This window comes from Cryptotermes secundus, unplaced genomic scaffold (assembly GCF_002891405.2).
Source record: "Cryptotermes secundus unplaced genomic scaffold, Csec_1.0 scaffold152, whole genome shotgun sequence".
NCBI classification, from domain to species: domain Eukaryota; kingdom Metazoa; phylum Arthropoda; class Insecta; order Blattodea; family Kalotermitidae; genus Cryptotermes; species Cryptotermes secundus.
In genome coordinates, this window is record NW_019720705.1 from 1563851 (window position 1) to 1582782 (window position 18932).

The 18932-nt window shown below is 43.5% G+C and overlaps 1 protein-coding gene across 2 annotated transcripts in view; it reads left to right on the forward strand.

Moving 5' to 3' along the window:
* Positions 1 to 18932, forward strand: part of LOC111871474 — a 252688-nt gene that overhangs the window by 46440 nt on the left and 187316 nt on the right. For both annotated transcript variants that reach the window (XM_023864636.2, XM_023864629.2), the window contains one exon: positions 13867 to 15093. In XM_023864636.2, the coding sequence (XP_023720404.1) occupies positions 14928 to 15093 (166 nt within the window). In that variant the 5' untranslated portion in view covers positions 13867 to 14927. The remainder of the gene's footprint in view (positions 1 to 13866; positions 15094 to 18932) is intronic.

Consider the following 18932-nt stretch of genomic DNA (forward strand, 5'->3'; position numbering starts at 1 on the left):
CTATAGGATATGAAAATGGCGACCCCAAAATATATTTTTTCCACATCGTAACGAAGTCAGAATAACAGTCACAAGCACGGAATACGCAGTTCTTTGAGAAGCAAAGACAAACATCATTTCGTTTTGTAACTTCAGTGAGGAACAAACGCAGTAAAGCGTGCCTCATCAGTAGAGTTCAAAGTGTCAAAAGCTTCAAAGTTTAATAACGACAAGAGCAAGTCTCAAGTATGATTTTAAAGTCATATAAAAAAAATGCTTTCCACGTTCCCCGTTCTTTGACCCTCAAACATAAATAGCTCCAATGTATGAAGGAACTGACGCTAAAGTAGCTGCTATGGGCAGAATTTTGCGACACATTAATTTTGTCTGTACAGAATGATCATATATCTGATTGGCTCATGCACATCCCTCGTAAAAATGACTTTTCTTCTTTATTAAAGTAAATATAAACTAACATTAGATGCACTTAATACTCGTATTATACGCATGGTAAAGGAATGCGATTGTTTAATCAATGCAACTAGAAATTTTAGGGTTTTCACTTTTAATTGGTATCATCTGAAACAGAACAAGGTTTCGGATCTGAAACTGCTCCCGCCGTAAGACTAAGGTTACGTACTCGGATGGGTCCGTTAGGAAGAGCCGAGTCGTAATCACTGGAGCTCTTTCTAAGGACCAAACTGAATAGGAATCTCTCATCTGAGAAAGGAAGCAGATCGAACTCCCGAAACATTGTTCTCTTTGTAGGATATCGCACGCTGGACAAAATCCAGAAAGCCAGGAAGAGCCAGTGTAATACCGTACGTCATGGTAAGAAACTTCTGAAGCTGTTTCATTGTCAGTCTACTTTTTCCCCTCAGTCACTAACACGTTGCAATAATTCTAAATACGAGTATCTATCTATGGCTGTACAGCCCTTTGTTGGTCCTTGGCCGCCTTTCAGTTTCTTGATCTTTAGCACGGTCGGTAGGACTCCTTGGACGGGGGATCAGCCCATCGGAAAGCCGCTACCTGCACACACAGGACAGCACAAACAGAATAAACACACGCGGACATCGAGGCCTCAAATGGGATTCGAATCCACGATTCCAGTGTTTGAGCGAGCGAAAACAGTTCATTCCCTAGACCGCGCGGCCACTGTGATCGGCCGTGGCGGTATTACCAGTCTTTAATTTTCATATAGGAGACGGGAAGGCCAAAGAATGTAGGTCTGTTAGTATAAAATTAATCGTTAAGAACTGCGTAACCTTCCTAAACATCCCACGTTCTCTCTTGCCACATTCAGTCGTGGCAGTGAAATAAGTAAGTTCCAGCAGGAAGTAATGAAACTTACTTTTGCACGCCTAATTTCATTAAAACGCAAGGTACACAAATTCATAAAGGCAGCTCGCGTAACTTAGTGACTCTTTTTACGAGTATTATACCTCAAGGCTGAATACCAAAAACTTAAACTAGATTTTTTGCCATCGTAATGAAAACATTCATAACAATATGAATATTGTTTTATATTATAACCTTCAGTTATATATATAAATGACCGTTGTATTTTTACACAAAAGAATTAACTATTTTTGTCATTGTATCTAATTTTACCACAGTTCAGTAGTATATGTTTGTTGATTTGTATTCACCTGATGATGGCCGTTAACGGCCGAAACATGTAGTGAGGAATAGCTGGGTATTGACCTTGATACTCCTTAGTTGTTGTGTTCTGACGGAAAAATAAAGTTATAAAGTTATATAATATGAACGTATTTGTACTTAACGAACCCGCTGAATATTGAGTAGTCAGTTGAACGTTTTTCCGGGTTATCAATATAGAAGCAGATAATTGAACGCTCTCACCGTCCCACGACGCAGAACATCACTTCTCGGAGAAATTATACAGTAACATCGGGCCATAAAAGATGTGCAAGGAACTGCATATGAACACTCGGTGTAAAAATAAACGGCGTACAGAGACATGTGTTTCCATAGCTAATGTTTCATGAATCCCCCAGCGAGACGTAAGGCTCCATACTTCTTCAGTACACCACATAAGATATAAAACTTATATTCACGTATATGCACGTATATTAACGTATACATAACTGTACGTTTACCGTCTGTTTTATATACGTGAATTAAAAAAATAGTAGGTGCTGAGGTTAGAACCTTGACCTGAAATAAAGTAACCAGATGAAGAAAAGAATAAGGTTCCAACTTCCTGACAATAAACTGTGGCAATTCTACCCGAAAAGACGCGAAAGTCAATTCAATCGCTTCAACAGTGCACACTGGAAAATCTTGACATCCGCATCTACAGTTGGCAAACACTCGGGTCTGTAGTCAGCACGACATAAACATCTCGCTGACGTGTGCTTACCAATGCTTGAATCATACATTATAACTCACATATCGAAACAGTGTTGAGCTGACACGTGTCAGTGTCAACACCCAGCGCTGCAGTTCTGCCGGAGAATTGATAAGCGAATTCACCATCCACAAACGAGGTGGCACACGCGGAATAATTAATGGTATTTGCCAACTGCTACGAGCAGTCACACACTCCTTTGAGGCAAGCGACCGCTATCTTACTAAATAATTGATGAGCATTAGCCACCTGCCTCTAGTGATTCTCGTTGCAACACAGTCTTATCAAATAATGAATTCACTGTTAACAAAATCAGACTGCTTGGAAACATGGAATTGAACGAGAACCGTGACCAAACTGGAGGGCCTGGATGTTCGCCCCGATTTGCCGTACTTTAGGAACGGCCCTACTTACTGGCACGTTGCAAGGGACACATTGCAAACACAGAATTGAACGAGAACCGTGACACGAACTTGAGGGCCTGGATGTTCCCCCCGATTTGCCGTACTTTAGGAACGGGCCTAGTTAGTTACTGGCACGTTGCAGACACAGAATTGAACGAGAACCGTGACCAAACTGGAGGGCCTGGATGTTCCCCCCAATTTGCCGTACTTTAGGAACGGGCCTAGTTAGTTACTGGCACGTTGCAAGGGCCACATTGCAAACACAGAATTGAACGAGAACCGTGACACGAACTGGAGGGCCTGGATGTTCCCCCCGATTTGCCGTACTTTAGGAACGGCCCTAGTTACTTACCGGCACGTTATAAGGGCCACACGACGTGCAATGGCCCGCAGACTGAGCGCACCTGAACTGTACAGTGTGAGCCAACGAACGCCGAGGCAGCGGAGGGTCTTGTTAATGCCGGATTGAGGGCGTAATTTCGAAACAGTCATGACTGCCTGTAACGTGGAGACGAGGAAGGGAGAAGGAATGGGCGTTTACAAAGTGCACTTTACTCAAGGCCATCACTGCTCTTTTGCATGTATCAAATAAATCACTTCACAGATTTTCCAAAAATTCGATTTCTAACACTTATAATTGGGAGTCGGGATAGCTCAGTCGGTATAGCGACGTGTTACGGGCTGGATGACCGGTGTTCGATTCGCGGTAAAGGTAGGAGATTTGTTTCTACTCCACAGTGGCCAGATCGGTTCTTGTGCCCACGCAGCCTTCTGTCCAGTGGGTACCGGGGGCTGTTTTCCGGGCGACAAGGTGGCTGGGGCGTGAAGCTGACTACTCACCGCCATCAAGTGCTTAGGTCAAGAATGGTGGAGCTATACCTTCACTCCCCCATATATCTTCATGGCGTTGTGCTTAATTATGTACTCGCAGGGAGAACTGTTACACCTGTAACTGGGGCCAAATGACATTCTGATCTTCAACCATATCGATCAGCGAGAGGCCCTTCTTTACATATGGCCATAAGCAGTTTTTCCTCCATATTATAAGCATTTAGTCAAATTTCGGTCGAAGTCGATGTGCATAATTTCTGCGTAACTTGTTGACTACTTGTATATCCATAAGTGTACTTTTCCTTGTTCCATAAACAGTATCATAGATTTATAGAATAGAATATTGTGCGTTTTTTTTCCTTGGCACTACAGCCCCAGTGGGCCTAGGCCTACCTCCACGAACTTCTCCGTTCACTTCGGTTTTTCTAGATCTTACACATGCGGTAGGACTCCTTGGGCGGGTGATCAGCTCGTCGCAAGGCCTCTACCTGTACACAAACACAGAAAAGCGCGCACACACAAACTAAACATCCATGCCCTGAGTGGGATTCGAACCCACGATCCCGATTTCCAAGCGAGCGAAAACAATACATGCCTTAGACCGCTCGGCTACCGTGACCGGCTTGTGCATTATTATTCTGTTGAAATATGAATTTTACTCGTTTTATCTGAAGATTGTGTGTTTTGCTGAAATTTAATTTAAAATAAATTTTAAATGGGGCAGCCTGAAATCGGCGTTCATAATGAACTGGTGTGCACAGTAAACTTACGGGCTATTTACTTTCGTTTGAGATGACTCTTAACTGGAAGTAGGGCTGTCTGTTACTAGCATTCTGTTACACTTCATCTAACTTTCTGCTCACTGCTGCTTTCGCATCGAACAGTGTGTTAATAATTGCTGGAGGAAATGACTGGAACATGGCTCTGCAGCCCCTCACCTAGTGTTTCACCCAACGTATCAAGGCAGTATGACGGGCGCGGGTATGAAGCTCCATTGGTTTAATGTTTTATGATTATGAATGGTAAGATATTTGAGGTATATATACATTACAGACCACATTCTTCAGTGTGCTTTGCTGAAACACGGTCGTGTTTCCTTTTCGTAAGGTTTGGGGCTCTCTTGACAGTGAATATTAAGAATCGTCTGGAACATGACGCCACACAGTCTTGTAGAAAAGGCACAGATTTCGGAGAAACCTGCTGCCTCCATCTTCAGAGTATAAGAATGTAGAATATTGAAGATGGAGGCAACAGATTTCTCCGAAATATCTGTGCCTCTTTACAAGACTGTACGTCGTTATGGAGACAGTTGGACCAAGCGATAACTCTTTCGACTTATCAGTCATGTGGTTTGAATCTCTGTTGACCTTCTACTGCCTTGAGTGAGTGATATTCATTCGTGGGTTTAATCAGACCTTCCATTCAGTGCTAGGATAGTACCTCAGTACCGATCCTTTTCTCGCCAGTCCTTTCCAGTTCATTGTGCTCTGATTGCCCCATTATTCGACGCCGTGTAGACTGAGCTACTGACAGTGTCCTTCAATAAACCGCAGAAAGAAAACACACGGCGCTACATCCCCGGAAACATTAATCTACATAGTCCCTTTTGCGTCTAACTGGTTTATTTGATTCGAAAAGAAATATATAACCCACCAAATCTATCAACCCTTCTATCGATTTGTGTATAGGTGACTATCCTGTCTTCAGTGTTTGTTTGTTTGTATATTTGTATCCGTCTTTCTTTTCTCTCTTTTATTTTTCGTTTTATTTTCCTATCTATTTCTTTTATGCTTCAGGGCGAACATGCCTCTCCATGCTGACACTGATGGCGCCCGACTTTTATGTTTTCATCAGCACATGAGCAGCACATGTACAACATTTATTTATTTCGTATTTCTGATTTCTCATGGTGGTGACTGTGAATATTACCGCTTTCTGGAATGTGGTGTCACGTAGTGTGGTAAATGTTTTCCAAAATTTCGGAGGTCTCTGTTCAATCCATCCCCAGTGTAGAAGATTTTCAAAATCTCACCCCTTATCCCTTACCCGTTTATACGCTGGAGGGTCTCTTTGTGTAAGATCATGACGCAATAAACAGCACACCGAACACGTTGGTGAAGCCGCAACTTTCTGAACTTGTATTCTGTATGTGCTCGGTTCGAACCTACGATCTGGCACCTGCTATCGTGACAGAAGCTTTTCGTGGCTTTCTCAGTTCCTCCAGGCAACTTACAGAATAGTACTTCGATTAGCAGCCGGTCACGGTAGCCGAGCTTCCTAAGGCATGCACTGTCTTCGCTCGCTCGGAAACCGGGATCGTGGGTTAGAATCCTACTCAGGGCATGGATGTTTAGTGTGTGTATGCGTTTATTCTGTGTTTAGGTAGAAGCTTTGCGACGAGCTGATCACCCGTCCAATGAGTCCTACCTTCTGTAAAATGATCAAGAAACTGATAATTCAGCCGTATGCCTCAAAGTGGAAGCAAGAGAAGAAAAATCTTCGATTAGGGCACCACCGTCTCCTTCCAGATACTTTCCAATTCATTATTCACCAATGATCGTAACATTCCACCCTAAAGTGTCTTAGATAACGTCGAAAAAGAAACCACACAAGAAAACAATAAAGAACAAAGATAGGTAAACATATAGCGTAATTGTTATAGCGACTGGTTACAGGCTGGACGACCGAGGGGTTGGAGTTCGAGTCCCGGTGGTGTCAAGGATTTTCTCTTCTTGGGCACACCAAGCCTCCTATCTGATTCGTACCGGGGTCTCTTTCTCCGGGGGTAACGCGGCCGGGGCGTGAAACTGACCACTGATCTCCAACTAGTGCCGAGGTTAAGAAAATGTGGATCTATACATCCACTGTCCATACTCCTTCATGGCCTAGTGCTTAATTAGTTAAACGCAGGGACAACTTAACCTTTTTTACCTTACCCAGAAGGAGGCTACAGGTTCCTCAGAATAATATCTACCTGACATCACGGCGTCACAATCCAGAGCACAGGATTTTTCATAATCACCGCGGTGACAGCCTCAAATCTTAACAAGTTTTTTTCTAGTATCTCCTAAGTTACTCCTTGAAAATTTTATATTCCTGTTTTATAAGGAAGCAGTGTCTTGATGGGAAGGCTAATGTGGGGCACGAGAAGCCATTATAACTCGGGTCATTCTGTAGACACGGCCGTGCGGTTTCGTGTAGGAACGCGCAGTTGCGGAGTAGACGCGAGTCCTTGCATATGGAGCAGATACTGAGTTGGCAGACAGACTTGAATCATTTGGACCGTCCCGTTGGCTCAAGGGCAGTGCTGCATAATGCTGAGCTACTACAACACAGCAGGTGTAGCTTGTCCCGTGCATGTGAGGTCGTCTATAGGATGTGCAGTAAGCGCTTAAACGCATATCCTGTGACTGGAACGTATCTGTTCTGTGTAAAAATTTGAGGAGTCCCTGTTCTTAATGGGTAACAGTTACGCTCTATGTAGTGGTTAGCTCCCGTTCTCAATCGCCAGGTTCCCGAATTGTTTCTCGGCCGGAAGTATAGCTATCCTGAATGAGTTCCCTTGATGATTGTCTTCTGGGATATGATGCCGTGTAGTCTCGTATATTGTCACCAATTTGTGGCATTCATCTTATAAGACCAGGCTCCTCCGAAACGATAGTAACGATTAACCGGACGACACGGCGTCACATCCCAGAAGGCAATCATTTACATAATCATCGCTGTGAGAACCTTAAATCTCACAAGGGTTTTCGAGTTTTTGTTCAGTTACGCCTTGAAATCTCAGTGTTCTTAAAAGGATGAAGATGGTTCGTACACATCGCATCGAAAGAAATGGATCATTCAGAGTTGATCACGCCAGTCAGACGTGAATTGTAATTTGAAAGTATCATATCATCATCATCATCATCATCATCATCATCATCATCAATCATCAGTCATCATCATGGAGCTGAGCTCTTCTTGAGAAGCAGCCACTTGTGCAGCTACTCAAGAAATTCCCAGCATTTTGTGGAAGCCGAAGGTTCAGTACCGTGTTCGCAAGAGCCCTCCATTGGTCCCTGTCCTGAGCCAGATAAATCCAATCCATATCATCCCATCATATCTCTCTTAAGATCTGTTTTAACATTGTCCACCCATATATGTCTTGATCTTCCCAGTGGTCTCTTGAAAGTATCAGAACATATTGTTTTTGAGGAAAGCCTGAACCCAATTTTCCTTACTATTTGAAAGAAACCTTGTAACCTGTACTTCATTTCGCCAAGCACAAACGAATTAAGGGTTTTCTTTTTCCCTTGGCACTACAGCCCCAGTGGGCCTAGGCCTACCTCCATGAACTCCGTTCACTTAAGGGCGATTACTAAAGATAAATTTAGTTTAACACTAGTCCGTTGTTACATATTCTGCTTTTCATATGAAATTAATCGATGCACTTTTTAGCAAACACTGCTTAAAATTCAAAACAATTTTTGAAATTTGATTTGTTTAGAAATATTTGAATGGTTTTGCCGAGTTTATGTGCGAACTCAACTCGGGTTTATGTGACAACTCTAGCAAATAATAACTGATCCTCAATTTAGCACCAATCATCGGGCTTATTGCAATTTAAAAGTGATTATAATTGTCTGCATATTGACTTCCACACGCTTTTCAGTATGGGCAGTTTCTGAACCAGTTTGAGTTTAATTGTTCCATTTGCATAGTTTAATGTTATGCAGTTAGTATATTTACAGTACATGACTGGTCATCTACCTGCCTAAATTGCTGACAGTTTGAAAATGGATACACACTATCGTACACAATATAAACTGTATAATCAACCCGCCAAACAGTATACGAGTATGCTTCATCAACGGAAGTGTCCAGTTAAATTAAACGAAATGTAAACTTGTACGGTTTAAGGTTTTCACTGCCGTGACTCTGAAGAAAGCAGTCTTCTGTGATGTGGCGCTGTGTAGATATTGTGTTAACCGACGTTTCGGAGGAACGTCGGTTAACACAGTATCTACACCACGCGACATCCCAGAAGACTGCTTTCTTCAAATATAAACTTAATTTATTTTACGACAGCCCGCAGCTGTGAATGAAACCTCATGACGTGGCGGTTACAGCCCCTGTGTTGTCATATTTAGGATGTTACAGTTTCGAATCTTGATCCGAAGGCTTAAGAGTTTTCGTGATTTACCAAGTCCCGCCTTAAAATGTTCCATATCGCCACTCTGAATTACCAAAGCTATCTTAGAATCTGGCAATAGTAAAATTGTCAGATAACCAGCCTCTATGCCATCGCGTCCTGTAGAGATCCGATCAGTAACACAGTCGCAATTTTGATGATGGCGCAATGTATGAGGAACGTTAAATTTTAATTGTTTTAAAATCAACTCAGTTGCACTGGTGTTTCATGCTGTCACTGTACAGTTCTTGCGTATGAACGTTGGTCTGTCACGTTATAGGAAAATGCATAGGTTGTGAGTGACTGAGGCTGGAGAAAACTGCATAATGTGTAGCGTCATGATCTGCATTTTTCACTAAATGTGCCAACTATTACAGTGATAAAATTAAGGAGAATGGGTGGGACATATAGCATGCATAGGTGAAACGATAAAATCATAGGCCGTTTGAACGAAAATTTCGAAGAGACGATACCACTTGGGAGACCTAGGCGTAGATGGTAGGAAAATAGTAAATTAGATATAGGATTTGAGGTTCTCGCAGTAATGGTTATGAAGTCTTCTGGTATATAACGCCATATAGTCGGATGAAAGTCAACTGACGTTTCGGAGGAACATGTCGCCTACGTATTCTGGGTTGAAGAGTAAACCAAGAAGAAATATCTGTTTGCTGCTTGTTTTATTGTCAACGTGTTTATGGCTGCCGGACAAATAATAACTGGTTCTGAATTCATGACTGGATTTATTGACACCTTCATGTACAGTCTCTCTTAATCACAGTCACCCTCGCTGTGAGGAACAGCATACTAGAGCGCGACTGGGAATTCGCCGATGGACGGTCAAAAATAGTCCAGATAATTCTCCCTCGGAGTAGAGTGAACGATGTACTACATGGTGGACAGTCAGGACATCACTTGAGCGTCAGCAATGCCCCGAATAAGTAGTAATGGCTGCAGGCAAGGAACGATATGAGAAGTGGTGCTTGCACTGCGACACCTGTTCACCCAGTCGCGGCCCCCGGACCAGGAGTCGGTGCCAGATGCCCCAGTACAATGTTGGGGCCCAATTAGAGAGGATAGCCAGCGATGTAGCAAGGCGCTTCCCTCGAAGCGACCAAGGAAACCGATACCTCCTGATCGCCATGGGCTGTTTTACGAAGTGGCCGGAAGCTTACGTCATTCCCGGTCAAGAGGCTTCGACAGTGGCGGAAGACATAGTTACCAACTTGTTCTGCCGCTTCGGAGTGCCGCGGAAGCTACATAGTGACCAGAGCCGTAACTTGGAGTCCCATCTGATGTAGGTTTTGTAACGCCTGGGCGTGAGCAAGACGCTCACCACACCCCTTCACCCGCAATCGGACGGTATGGTCGACCGCTACATCAGAACGGTCGAGGACCACCTACGAAAGGTTGTCGCAACACACCAGAGGGATTGGGACACAAGTTTACCCATCTTCCTCCTCGCTTACACGGCATCCACTTGATCGCAGCTAGCCTGGTGTTCGGGAGAGAAATTCGACTGCCCTGCGACATGCTGTTGGAACACCCCGAGAGAGGGAACGACCCACAGTTGATCATGCGGCAAATTTAGTGGACGATCTACACGACATTTACAGTTATGCCCACCAACACCTGAAGCTGGCCAGTGACCGGATGCAAACTCGTTACGACTGGCCAACTGTCCGGGTTACCACGAGGGCGACTAGCGTCGGCTTATCGGCCCACCCGCACGGAAGGAATCACCCAAGCTTCAATCCCCATGGAAGGGCCCGTACAAGGTGGTCAGTCGGCTAAACGATGTGGTATCCAGTAATTTTAGTTCTGTTTGCTTACAACTCAGGGAACTAAATGAGATATTCAGCGTTCTCGAAAAGTTTTTTTTATTTTCTTGAAAAAATATGGGGTTACCTTGTATTCGGGCTGACGCATGGCTGAGACTCTAGATGTCACTTAAACGCCCTGGAATTGCATTCGGAAATATCCGGTTTGGAGTATCACTGGGTTACAGGTTACCTGGAAAAGCTATTTGTGATTTTTCTCGGTCATTTGAGGCGAATGGTAAGACAGTCTTTCATGGAAGCCGCGGCTGGTTCATTCTAAACCCTTGTGAACCAACTATTATTGATATCTTTCAGCACTACGCTGTGCAAATTAAATAGTTACTCGTAAATAAACAGAAACAAACTCCCTGGTTTTAGTCCGTAAGCGAACTATACCGATCGAGCGACCGCCGCTTGTCAGCGAAGTTAGTGTCAACTTTAAAGCGGCCTTCGTAGTCTAGGGGTAACGTTCCCACCTCATGACTCAAGGTACACGGGTTCAAACCCGGCGGAGGTCGTGGAATTTTTAAGGGCGGAAAAATTCAGGGAACAAGTCCTCCGGGAGGGACTTTAAGCCGTGGGTCCCGTGTCGTAGCTTTACGGCACGTAAAAGAACCTCAAGTCTCAAAGAGACCTCTGAGCCAAATTGTAGGACATTTCTCGCCCAACAGTAGTTTGTAACGCCTCTGGTAGATGGGGGAAGCATCATAGGTACCGCTGAGCCAGTAGAGGCCGAACTCGCTGGCTGAGTCGGGGCTGATAGCACGCACCAGTACCAGTAGGGTATAGAGACTGGTAGAATATCAAGGGGAACATACAATAGATCAAACTGGTCGCGATGCATGGGGAAAGCCACCCCCTCCAATAATAATAATAATAATAATAATAATAATAATAATAATAGTGTCAACTTTAGCGGTTAGATGGTGTCATGTGGTCAGCGCAACGAATCCCCACGGCCGTTAATTTCAGTTTTCTAGACCGGAGCCGCTATTTTCTTGAAATAGCTCCTCAATTATCCTCACGAGGCTGAGTGGACCCCATTCCAGACCCACTACTTCTCAGAAAATCTGGTAGCGCCGGGAATCGAACCCGATACCTCTGGGTCTGTAGCCAGGAAGTCGACCACTAGACCCGAGAGCTTCACATGATCATTTCTGTAGTACGTATTTTCACACTTGACTATCAACAGTTGCCGAAGAATCAAGTGATCTAATAACACTAAACAATTATTCTAATCATTGCAACAGAGTTCTCAACCTTAGGATGATAGTGCGGCGTTGATTTGTTTGGAATCCAGAGGCTTTGGATTCCTTCTCGCAAGTTGCCCAGAGGGACTGAAGAAGACCATAAAATATTCAGCAAGATTGATCGGTTTCGAATCCATAACCCCAAGGAAAACGAAGCAGGCGTGATAACGACTTCCCAGAACTGCAAGCGCAGAATTCTAAAAATGTCCTCTATAGGAATTGCTTAACCAGGATCATTTTTCTTTCCGTCTTGTCGGAACTAAGTAATTAATTAAGTCGATGGAGATGACTCATTCTTGAGTTGCTAACAATCGCCCGGTTACTCATGGAATACCCCGCCTTTTATGAGACCCGAAGGTTCATTACTGTGTTCACAAGAGACTGTCCCTCGTCTCTATTTCCTGCCAGATGAATCCAGTCCACTTCTTTCCATCCAATGTATTTAAGACCCATTTTGATACGAAACTTCCATCGGTGCTTAGGTCTTCCAAGTGGTCTTTTCCCTTCAAATTTCCAACTGAAATTTTGTAAGACTATCTCATCTCTCGAGGCCGCGCCATAGCTCAAACGGTTAGTCGCTGGCTTCCCACCGCGGCGGCCCGGGTTCGATCCCGGGTCTGGTCAAGTGGGATTTGTGGTGGACAAAGTGGCGCTGAGGCCGGTTTTCTCCGAGTACTTCGGTTTCTCCTGCCAATCTTCATTCCACCAATTGCCCCACAGTCACCCTCATCTATCATCTGGGGCGGGTACAAGAGGCCAGAAGTGGCCGCAGTACAAGGGAGGTAGTCCCACCCCACTAGCAAAAAAAAAAAAATCTCATATCTACCATGCTTGTTGCATGCCCTGCTCGTGCAGTTTATCGCTGTGTAATTTTGACCAGTCTCCTATCACCTCATCCCTCTTCACGGACTTTCTCTAATTGTTAGAGACGGAGTTCCACACGCACACAAAACAATTTTTAATAGTATCATTTCATATGTTCTGTTCTTGATATTTTTCGATTGAAAAAACGACGAGGGAGGAATGTGATCTGAATTCTCCAAGCTTAATCAGTTCGTTATTTGAACTCTAACGCCGCATAGTTTGAATATAGCTCGAGGTTTCGGAGGACCACATCGCCTCCGTTTTCAGGGCTAAAGAGCTAGTCAATCAATCTAGCAGAAGCACTCGGTATACTTAGATAAGCTTAGTTTGGGCTGCACCATAGGTCATGCAGTTAGTCACGGGCTTCCGAACGTGGCGGTCCGGTTTAGAACCCAGCTAATGTACTATGGAGTTTGTGACGGATAAAGTGTGACTGGGGGCAGGTTTTCTCTGAGTACTTCAGTTTTCCCTTCCAGTTCTCATTTCACTGACTGCTGAACTTCATTACTCATCCTTTCGTCTAACACCATATAGTCTCGACTGACAGCGTCGTGAAATAACCAGCCTAAAAGAGATTTAGTTTAGCTTACCGCCTGCTTCTGCAAGTTTCTTACCTGGCCTACTCTTCGACCCTGAAGATGGAGGAATTATGTTCCTCAGAAACGCCGAGCTTTCCCCTAGCTACACCGTGTTACAATCCAGAAGGCCGTACTTTCATAGTCACCGCTGTGATATATTCAAATTCTGTTAATTTTTTTTTTTTAAATGCAGTTTAATTCGATTTCTCTGTAGGAAACAAGACTAGAACGCACTGACCTGTGTGAATGGGATGACAATTAAATGAGGAAATGTAGGATTTGAGGTACTCAAACCGGTGGTTATGAAGAGTTCCATCTTATGGGATATTATGCCGTGTAGTCCATTGAAGATCAGCATTTCTGAGGAACGTGGTGTCGACGTGGTCGACAGTGTTCCTTGGCAACGTCGGTTGACTTTCAACAGACTACACGGCTTTATGCCCAAGAAGACAGAGTTATGGTGTGTTTGGTACAGTTCTCATCAACCGTGTTGGCGTGTTATGTACCAGCAGATCGATTATTTGTTCATCGCAAGTAGAACTCACGGCGTAGGCCTGCTGCGTTTCTAAGTGCAACATTTTTTTTTTCTGTTTCAGGGACCGAAGACTGATCCAGCTGTAACATGGTTGGTGACTTGTGGTGGCAGGTGCCACCGTAGATGTTCCAGAAGCCGTTACATCCAATTTTATTACTATCTTCATCATATAAAATAGCAAAAAGAGGCTTTCTATCGCCCCTTGTGCAATATTGGAGCTTGGCAACGTCCGTTGTTACATCGGGTTAAATTTGGCACTGCCGTTTTCGCTAGCAGTATCACAGAAGCGAAGGAAGTTGACCTAGCAAGCAAGACAGAGACGGAAGGAAAGTGAGTAATTTCAAATACCACGAATAGATCTTGTCTGTACAGCTAACAGATCTGATGGCAGAGCCAGAGTCTTGTCTTTAGCTGTTGAGTCTGTGATGGAAAACTGTTTGGAAGTTCTTTATTTGACCTTGGCAGTCGAATAATAATATGGTGCGTCTGAATCCAAAATGATGGTGTAGAAGGAATAAGAATAAAAAAAGAAACCTTGCAACTCGATGCACCAGAACATGTTTTTTTTTTTACCAGAACATGTGTATGGGTTTTTAGTGTGTGAGTGATTGTGTTCGTAGTAAGAGCGTGTCTAAACTGAACTGTGTGTGTGATAAAACGTCTCTTCTAATTCATGGGGTCGTGGAAAGAAACATTTGCTAAGAAGATAAAATGAAGTTTCGTGTTTAACTGACCAAGCTGCATGTTGTATAGTAACAGCGGCATATCAAACCTGCTTCAAGACAAGGGCGTAATTTGTATCTGACACACAAGTCATGTGTCTCGCAAGACATAAATAGTGGACAGTCTATATCACTTGAATTTTACATCGAATGCATTTCACAAGCACAGGCCTATCTGTTATATACAACATACATATGTAACGTCTCACATATATAATTTCTTACGGCTGTATTACACGAGGAGCAGAGTCTCATGCAGTACTGATCTTGTGTCGTTACTACACTTTGATATTAAATTTGAAATCAATTTGTGTATAAGGACGCAGTGTCTGGTAAGAGGAGCAACCATTTCATAAGAACAATAAGTACCGTTTTAAAAACTGACTCTGAAATTATCAGAATGGTCGTCACCTGCGTAATGTTGTTCTTCTTGTTGGTGTTGAGCAATTCTGTCTCAGCCTGGATCACATGGTACGCCTCAACACAGCACGACTTCAGCATTACACCTGGAGCCGGTGACAGCAATGAGGTCAGCCATCAAACTGACAGCACAACGAATATTCCTGGTAAGTGCATGTTTTCATTTCTCACTTGTCTATTGGCAGTTCTTAGCACATCCACTTCCCTGCTCGTCCGGTGACGAGCGGAAACAACTTTCAGTTTATTCGTTTGTTCAGTACTCCGCAGATGTCAGGCAGAAAATTTTCAAAAGTAAGATATATCTTGTATATGTACTATGCAAAATAATGGAACGGTTCTCAGACGTTTTGGGCTTTGAAAGAAGTTGAAAATGCACAACTTATTACCTTTATATCTGTCATGAGTACAAGTTTATTCTTACTACGTTCGAAATAAAATACCAGCAACAGATATCAGTTTTCAATTGGAATACTACTTACTGTGCCTCTACTAGCAAGTTACTTTTGTACCCCTGTGGGTACCGGTGCCACAGTTTGAGAAACGCTGATACAAAGGACAGTCTTGTACGTTGTGTGATGGAAAGCAGGCTGGCCCGGATCTCTTACAACGGCGTGGATATGCGCGGTTTCTCGTAGGAAAAAATGTCTGTTGACTAGAATTTTTGTCTTGACTGGTGAACTGAGCCAAGAACTGTTGACCGTGGACTGTAGACAACGACTGGGATGTTCCGAACTGTGTTCAGTGAGACTGTGGAGTTCCGTGAAGAATCAGCTATATATATATGTATGCGTGGGGAAAATTCATTACCTTATGTTGCTAGTTTGTGGAACCAAGGCGCCTCCAATAGCACGTTTTATGACATCTTTCGAACCAGTGAGCGAGTATACCGATTGACCCCCCCGACTTTCTTCGCAATTCGCAGTCCGTTTTACACTTAGAGCTCAGTTACGTAGTTAATTTTGCAGATTTCTCTGACTGTGGCCGGTCCGGAACATCATCTGCGTTCCAGTTCCTCCCCAGAGCGAAAGTTTCGTGTAGTTGTTCGTTACAGCCAACAGCCAGAACACAGATCAAAATTGATCATGTATGTTGTCTAATGTTTCTTGTCTATGAAATTTAATAAGATTATTTCATGATATTTTGGCAAGAATACCAAATTTCTCATCAGATTTAACCACCCACAAATTATATTTCATGTTATATGTGTGTACATGGATTGATCTGCCTTCTTCTGACCCCCTGTTGCCCGTGATCACCGGTCCTCTTCGTGTTTTAGTGCCACAGTTGCTCCGTAGGCAAAGCGGATTTGGAATAACACTGACCATAAAATGATTATTTTATGGAACGATCATTCATCATTACGGTTAAATGCAAATACTGTGGGGTCACCTACATGTGTACGATGACATTTTAAATTAACAAAAACTTTCTTAAACAATAACGACTCTTTTTTAAATTTAAAATATGTATCCCCTGAATGAATTTCTCGTTTAATTTTCATTACGAAACTTATTTGAAGACTCGAAACAGTAGAGTTAGGTTCCCGATCTGTCGCCACTAGCATACCAATGAAAATAGATTGCATAATTGAGCATAACTTATTATAGTACAATTGATCCCCTGGTTTAGGCCATATCCAGCAAAGTTGGCTCGCATTGAGTGCCCGTTTTTTTAATGAAGCGTTTCTTATCTTAAGGAGGAAATTACGTGGGAGCACCCGAAATTAATCAGGAAGTAAATTTTTGTACCCTACAACGGCATAATAACCTCCGTACGTCCCGTAAAAATATGCTTTTTGTTTTGTGCCTTTGTCATAGGTATGGTTTCCTGTGCCCGCCTCTGTGGTCTGGTGGTCAAAGTTCCTGGCTACATCCAGAGGTCCCGGGTTCGATACCCGGTGCTACCAGATTTTCTGAGAACTAGTTGGTCTGGAACGTGGACCACTCAAACTCGTGAGGATAATTGTGGAGCTGTTTCAAGGAAATAGCGGCTGCGGTCTAGAAAACCGAAGTTAACGGCCGTGGGGTTCCGTTGCGCTGACCACGCGACACCCTTTGTCCCTTAAAGTTGGCACTAACTTCGCCGACAAGCGGCGGTCGCTCGGTCGGTATAGTTCACTTGCGGGCTAAAGCCACGGAGTGTTGTGGGTTCCTGATTTCATGTGTGGCTCCACCTATATAGTGTTTCGTTGGTTCTAAAGGGTTCTAACAATGGTGTTTAACATTCGGGATTACTGGATTTGTTAATTTTGTCCATTGTCCGGTATTCTACGGAACACAACTTTACGGAAAAAGGAAAAGAAAGCGGAAAGAAAGGAATGTTTCAATCAGTTTTCGAAACGTTGTGTTCTTTAGAATACCGGATGATGGACAAAGTCCAGAAACCGAGTAATCCCGAAAGTGTTTCCTTATCAAGGATGTTGGGAAACGCTTCCTTGAAATAACAAATTTGCGACTATGAAACGACAGCAGCGCACAGATTTCCTCTAACCCCTCTCAGTGAGCTGCGCAATAACTTACGTCATACTTTAGTATCATAAAAACATTTGCTTGAATATCTCCTCTCAGTATATTTTCAATATGGAGGGGTTACGTGACACCTAGGCCATTACAAAAATGGGCCCTTGCGTTGTGTGTGTGTGTGTGTGTGTATAACAAGCAGCCACTTACAGATTTGTTTTTTTTCTTCGCGTTTATAAAGGGCTCTTTCTTTTCTACCCGACAGTATCAGTCAGCGTATGAAGTACTTCTGCAGGCTGTTTTGTGTGAAGCCCCAGTTGTAGTTTTATACATAATCAGACCCCGAAGTACAAGCGTTTAATGCGTTTATTCAAATAAACACTTAGCATACGTTTTTCTTCATGAATTCACAGCATGGGAGGGTACAACGGTATTGTTCACAGACTGAGATTATGCGAGACTTCATATTCTCACGACAATGACCACGAATATTACTGTCTTCTGGGATATAACACAGTGTAGTCTGGGAGATATGTACCGACGTTTCGGAAGAACATAGTGATTCAGATTATTTCACTCTAACCTTTTTTTTCCGCTTCCCCCTCCACTGTTCTCGGCGCCTGTTAGTTTCTTTTTAGCATTTCCTTCCATTCACGGCAGGTAGACAGGCCTCTGTTTCGTTGCTCCTGACCTGATCTCCCGGTAACTTTCTTAGTCACTCTTCTCCATCTGTTGCAAAATGGCTGTCACAAGGGCTGAGACTCTTTCCCGTTCCCCTTACTCCTATTGGTTCGCCCAAGGCTTCTGTCACGACCTATATCCTTCCACATATGACTGACAAATTGAGAGACCCGACCTATCGTCAGAGAGGAAGCCCCACATGGACAGGACAGTAACTTTCACTTAAAAAGTAATATCTTGTCATGAGCCTCAGCCGGGGCTCGACACAAAGACAGACAGACTGACTGACCGTCAGTCGCAACATGACTTTGACTTAAGACTTTGACTTTTCCACCCTCGGCTTTCTCGTTTACCGCAAGATGGAGTCAGGGTGTTACTCTGAAACGTCAGTAAATACGTGTAACTACCAGACTACACAGCATCACATTCTGTAACACAGAACTCTTTAACCTGAGATATTTTTCCAAAATTTGTTTTAATTTCGGTTTATATAAGTAAAAGTTATCCCTGTAACATGCCATGGAGGCCCATAGTCAGGGCATGGATGTTTGTGTGCGCTTTTCTGTGTTTGTCTACAGGTAGAGGCCTTGCGACGAGCTGATCACTCGCCTAAGGAGTCCTACCGTATGTGTGAGATCTAGTAAACCGAAGTGAAAGAGGTAGGCCTAGGCCCAAATTGGGGCTGTAGCGCCACAGGGAAAAAAAAACCCCTGGGCCTAGTGCGGCCGGAAGGATTAGGTCAGTTAAAAAAATCCAATGACTTGAACCCGCGACCTTCCGGCTTGTAGCATAGTACGTGTACCTTAACCACTACGCTACCGCGTACCCCATTTTGTTTACAGTAA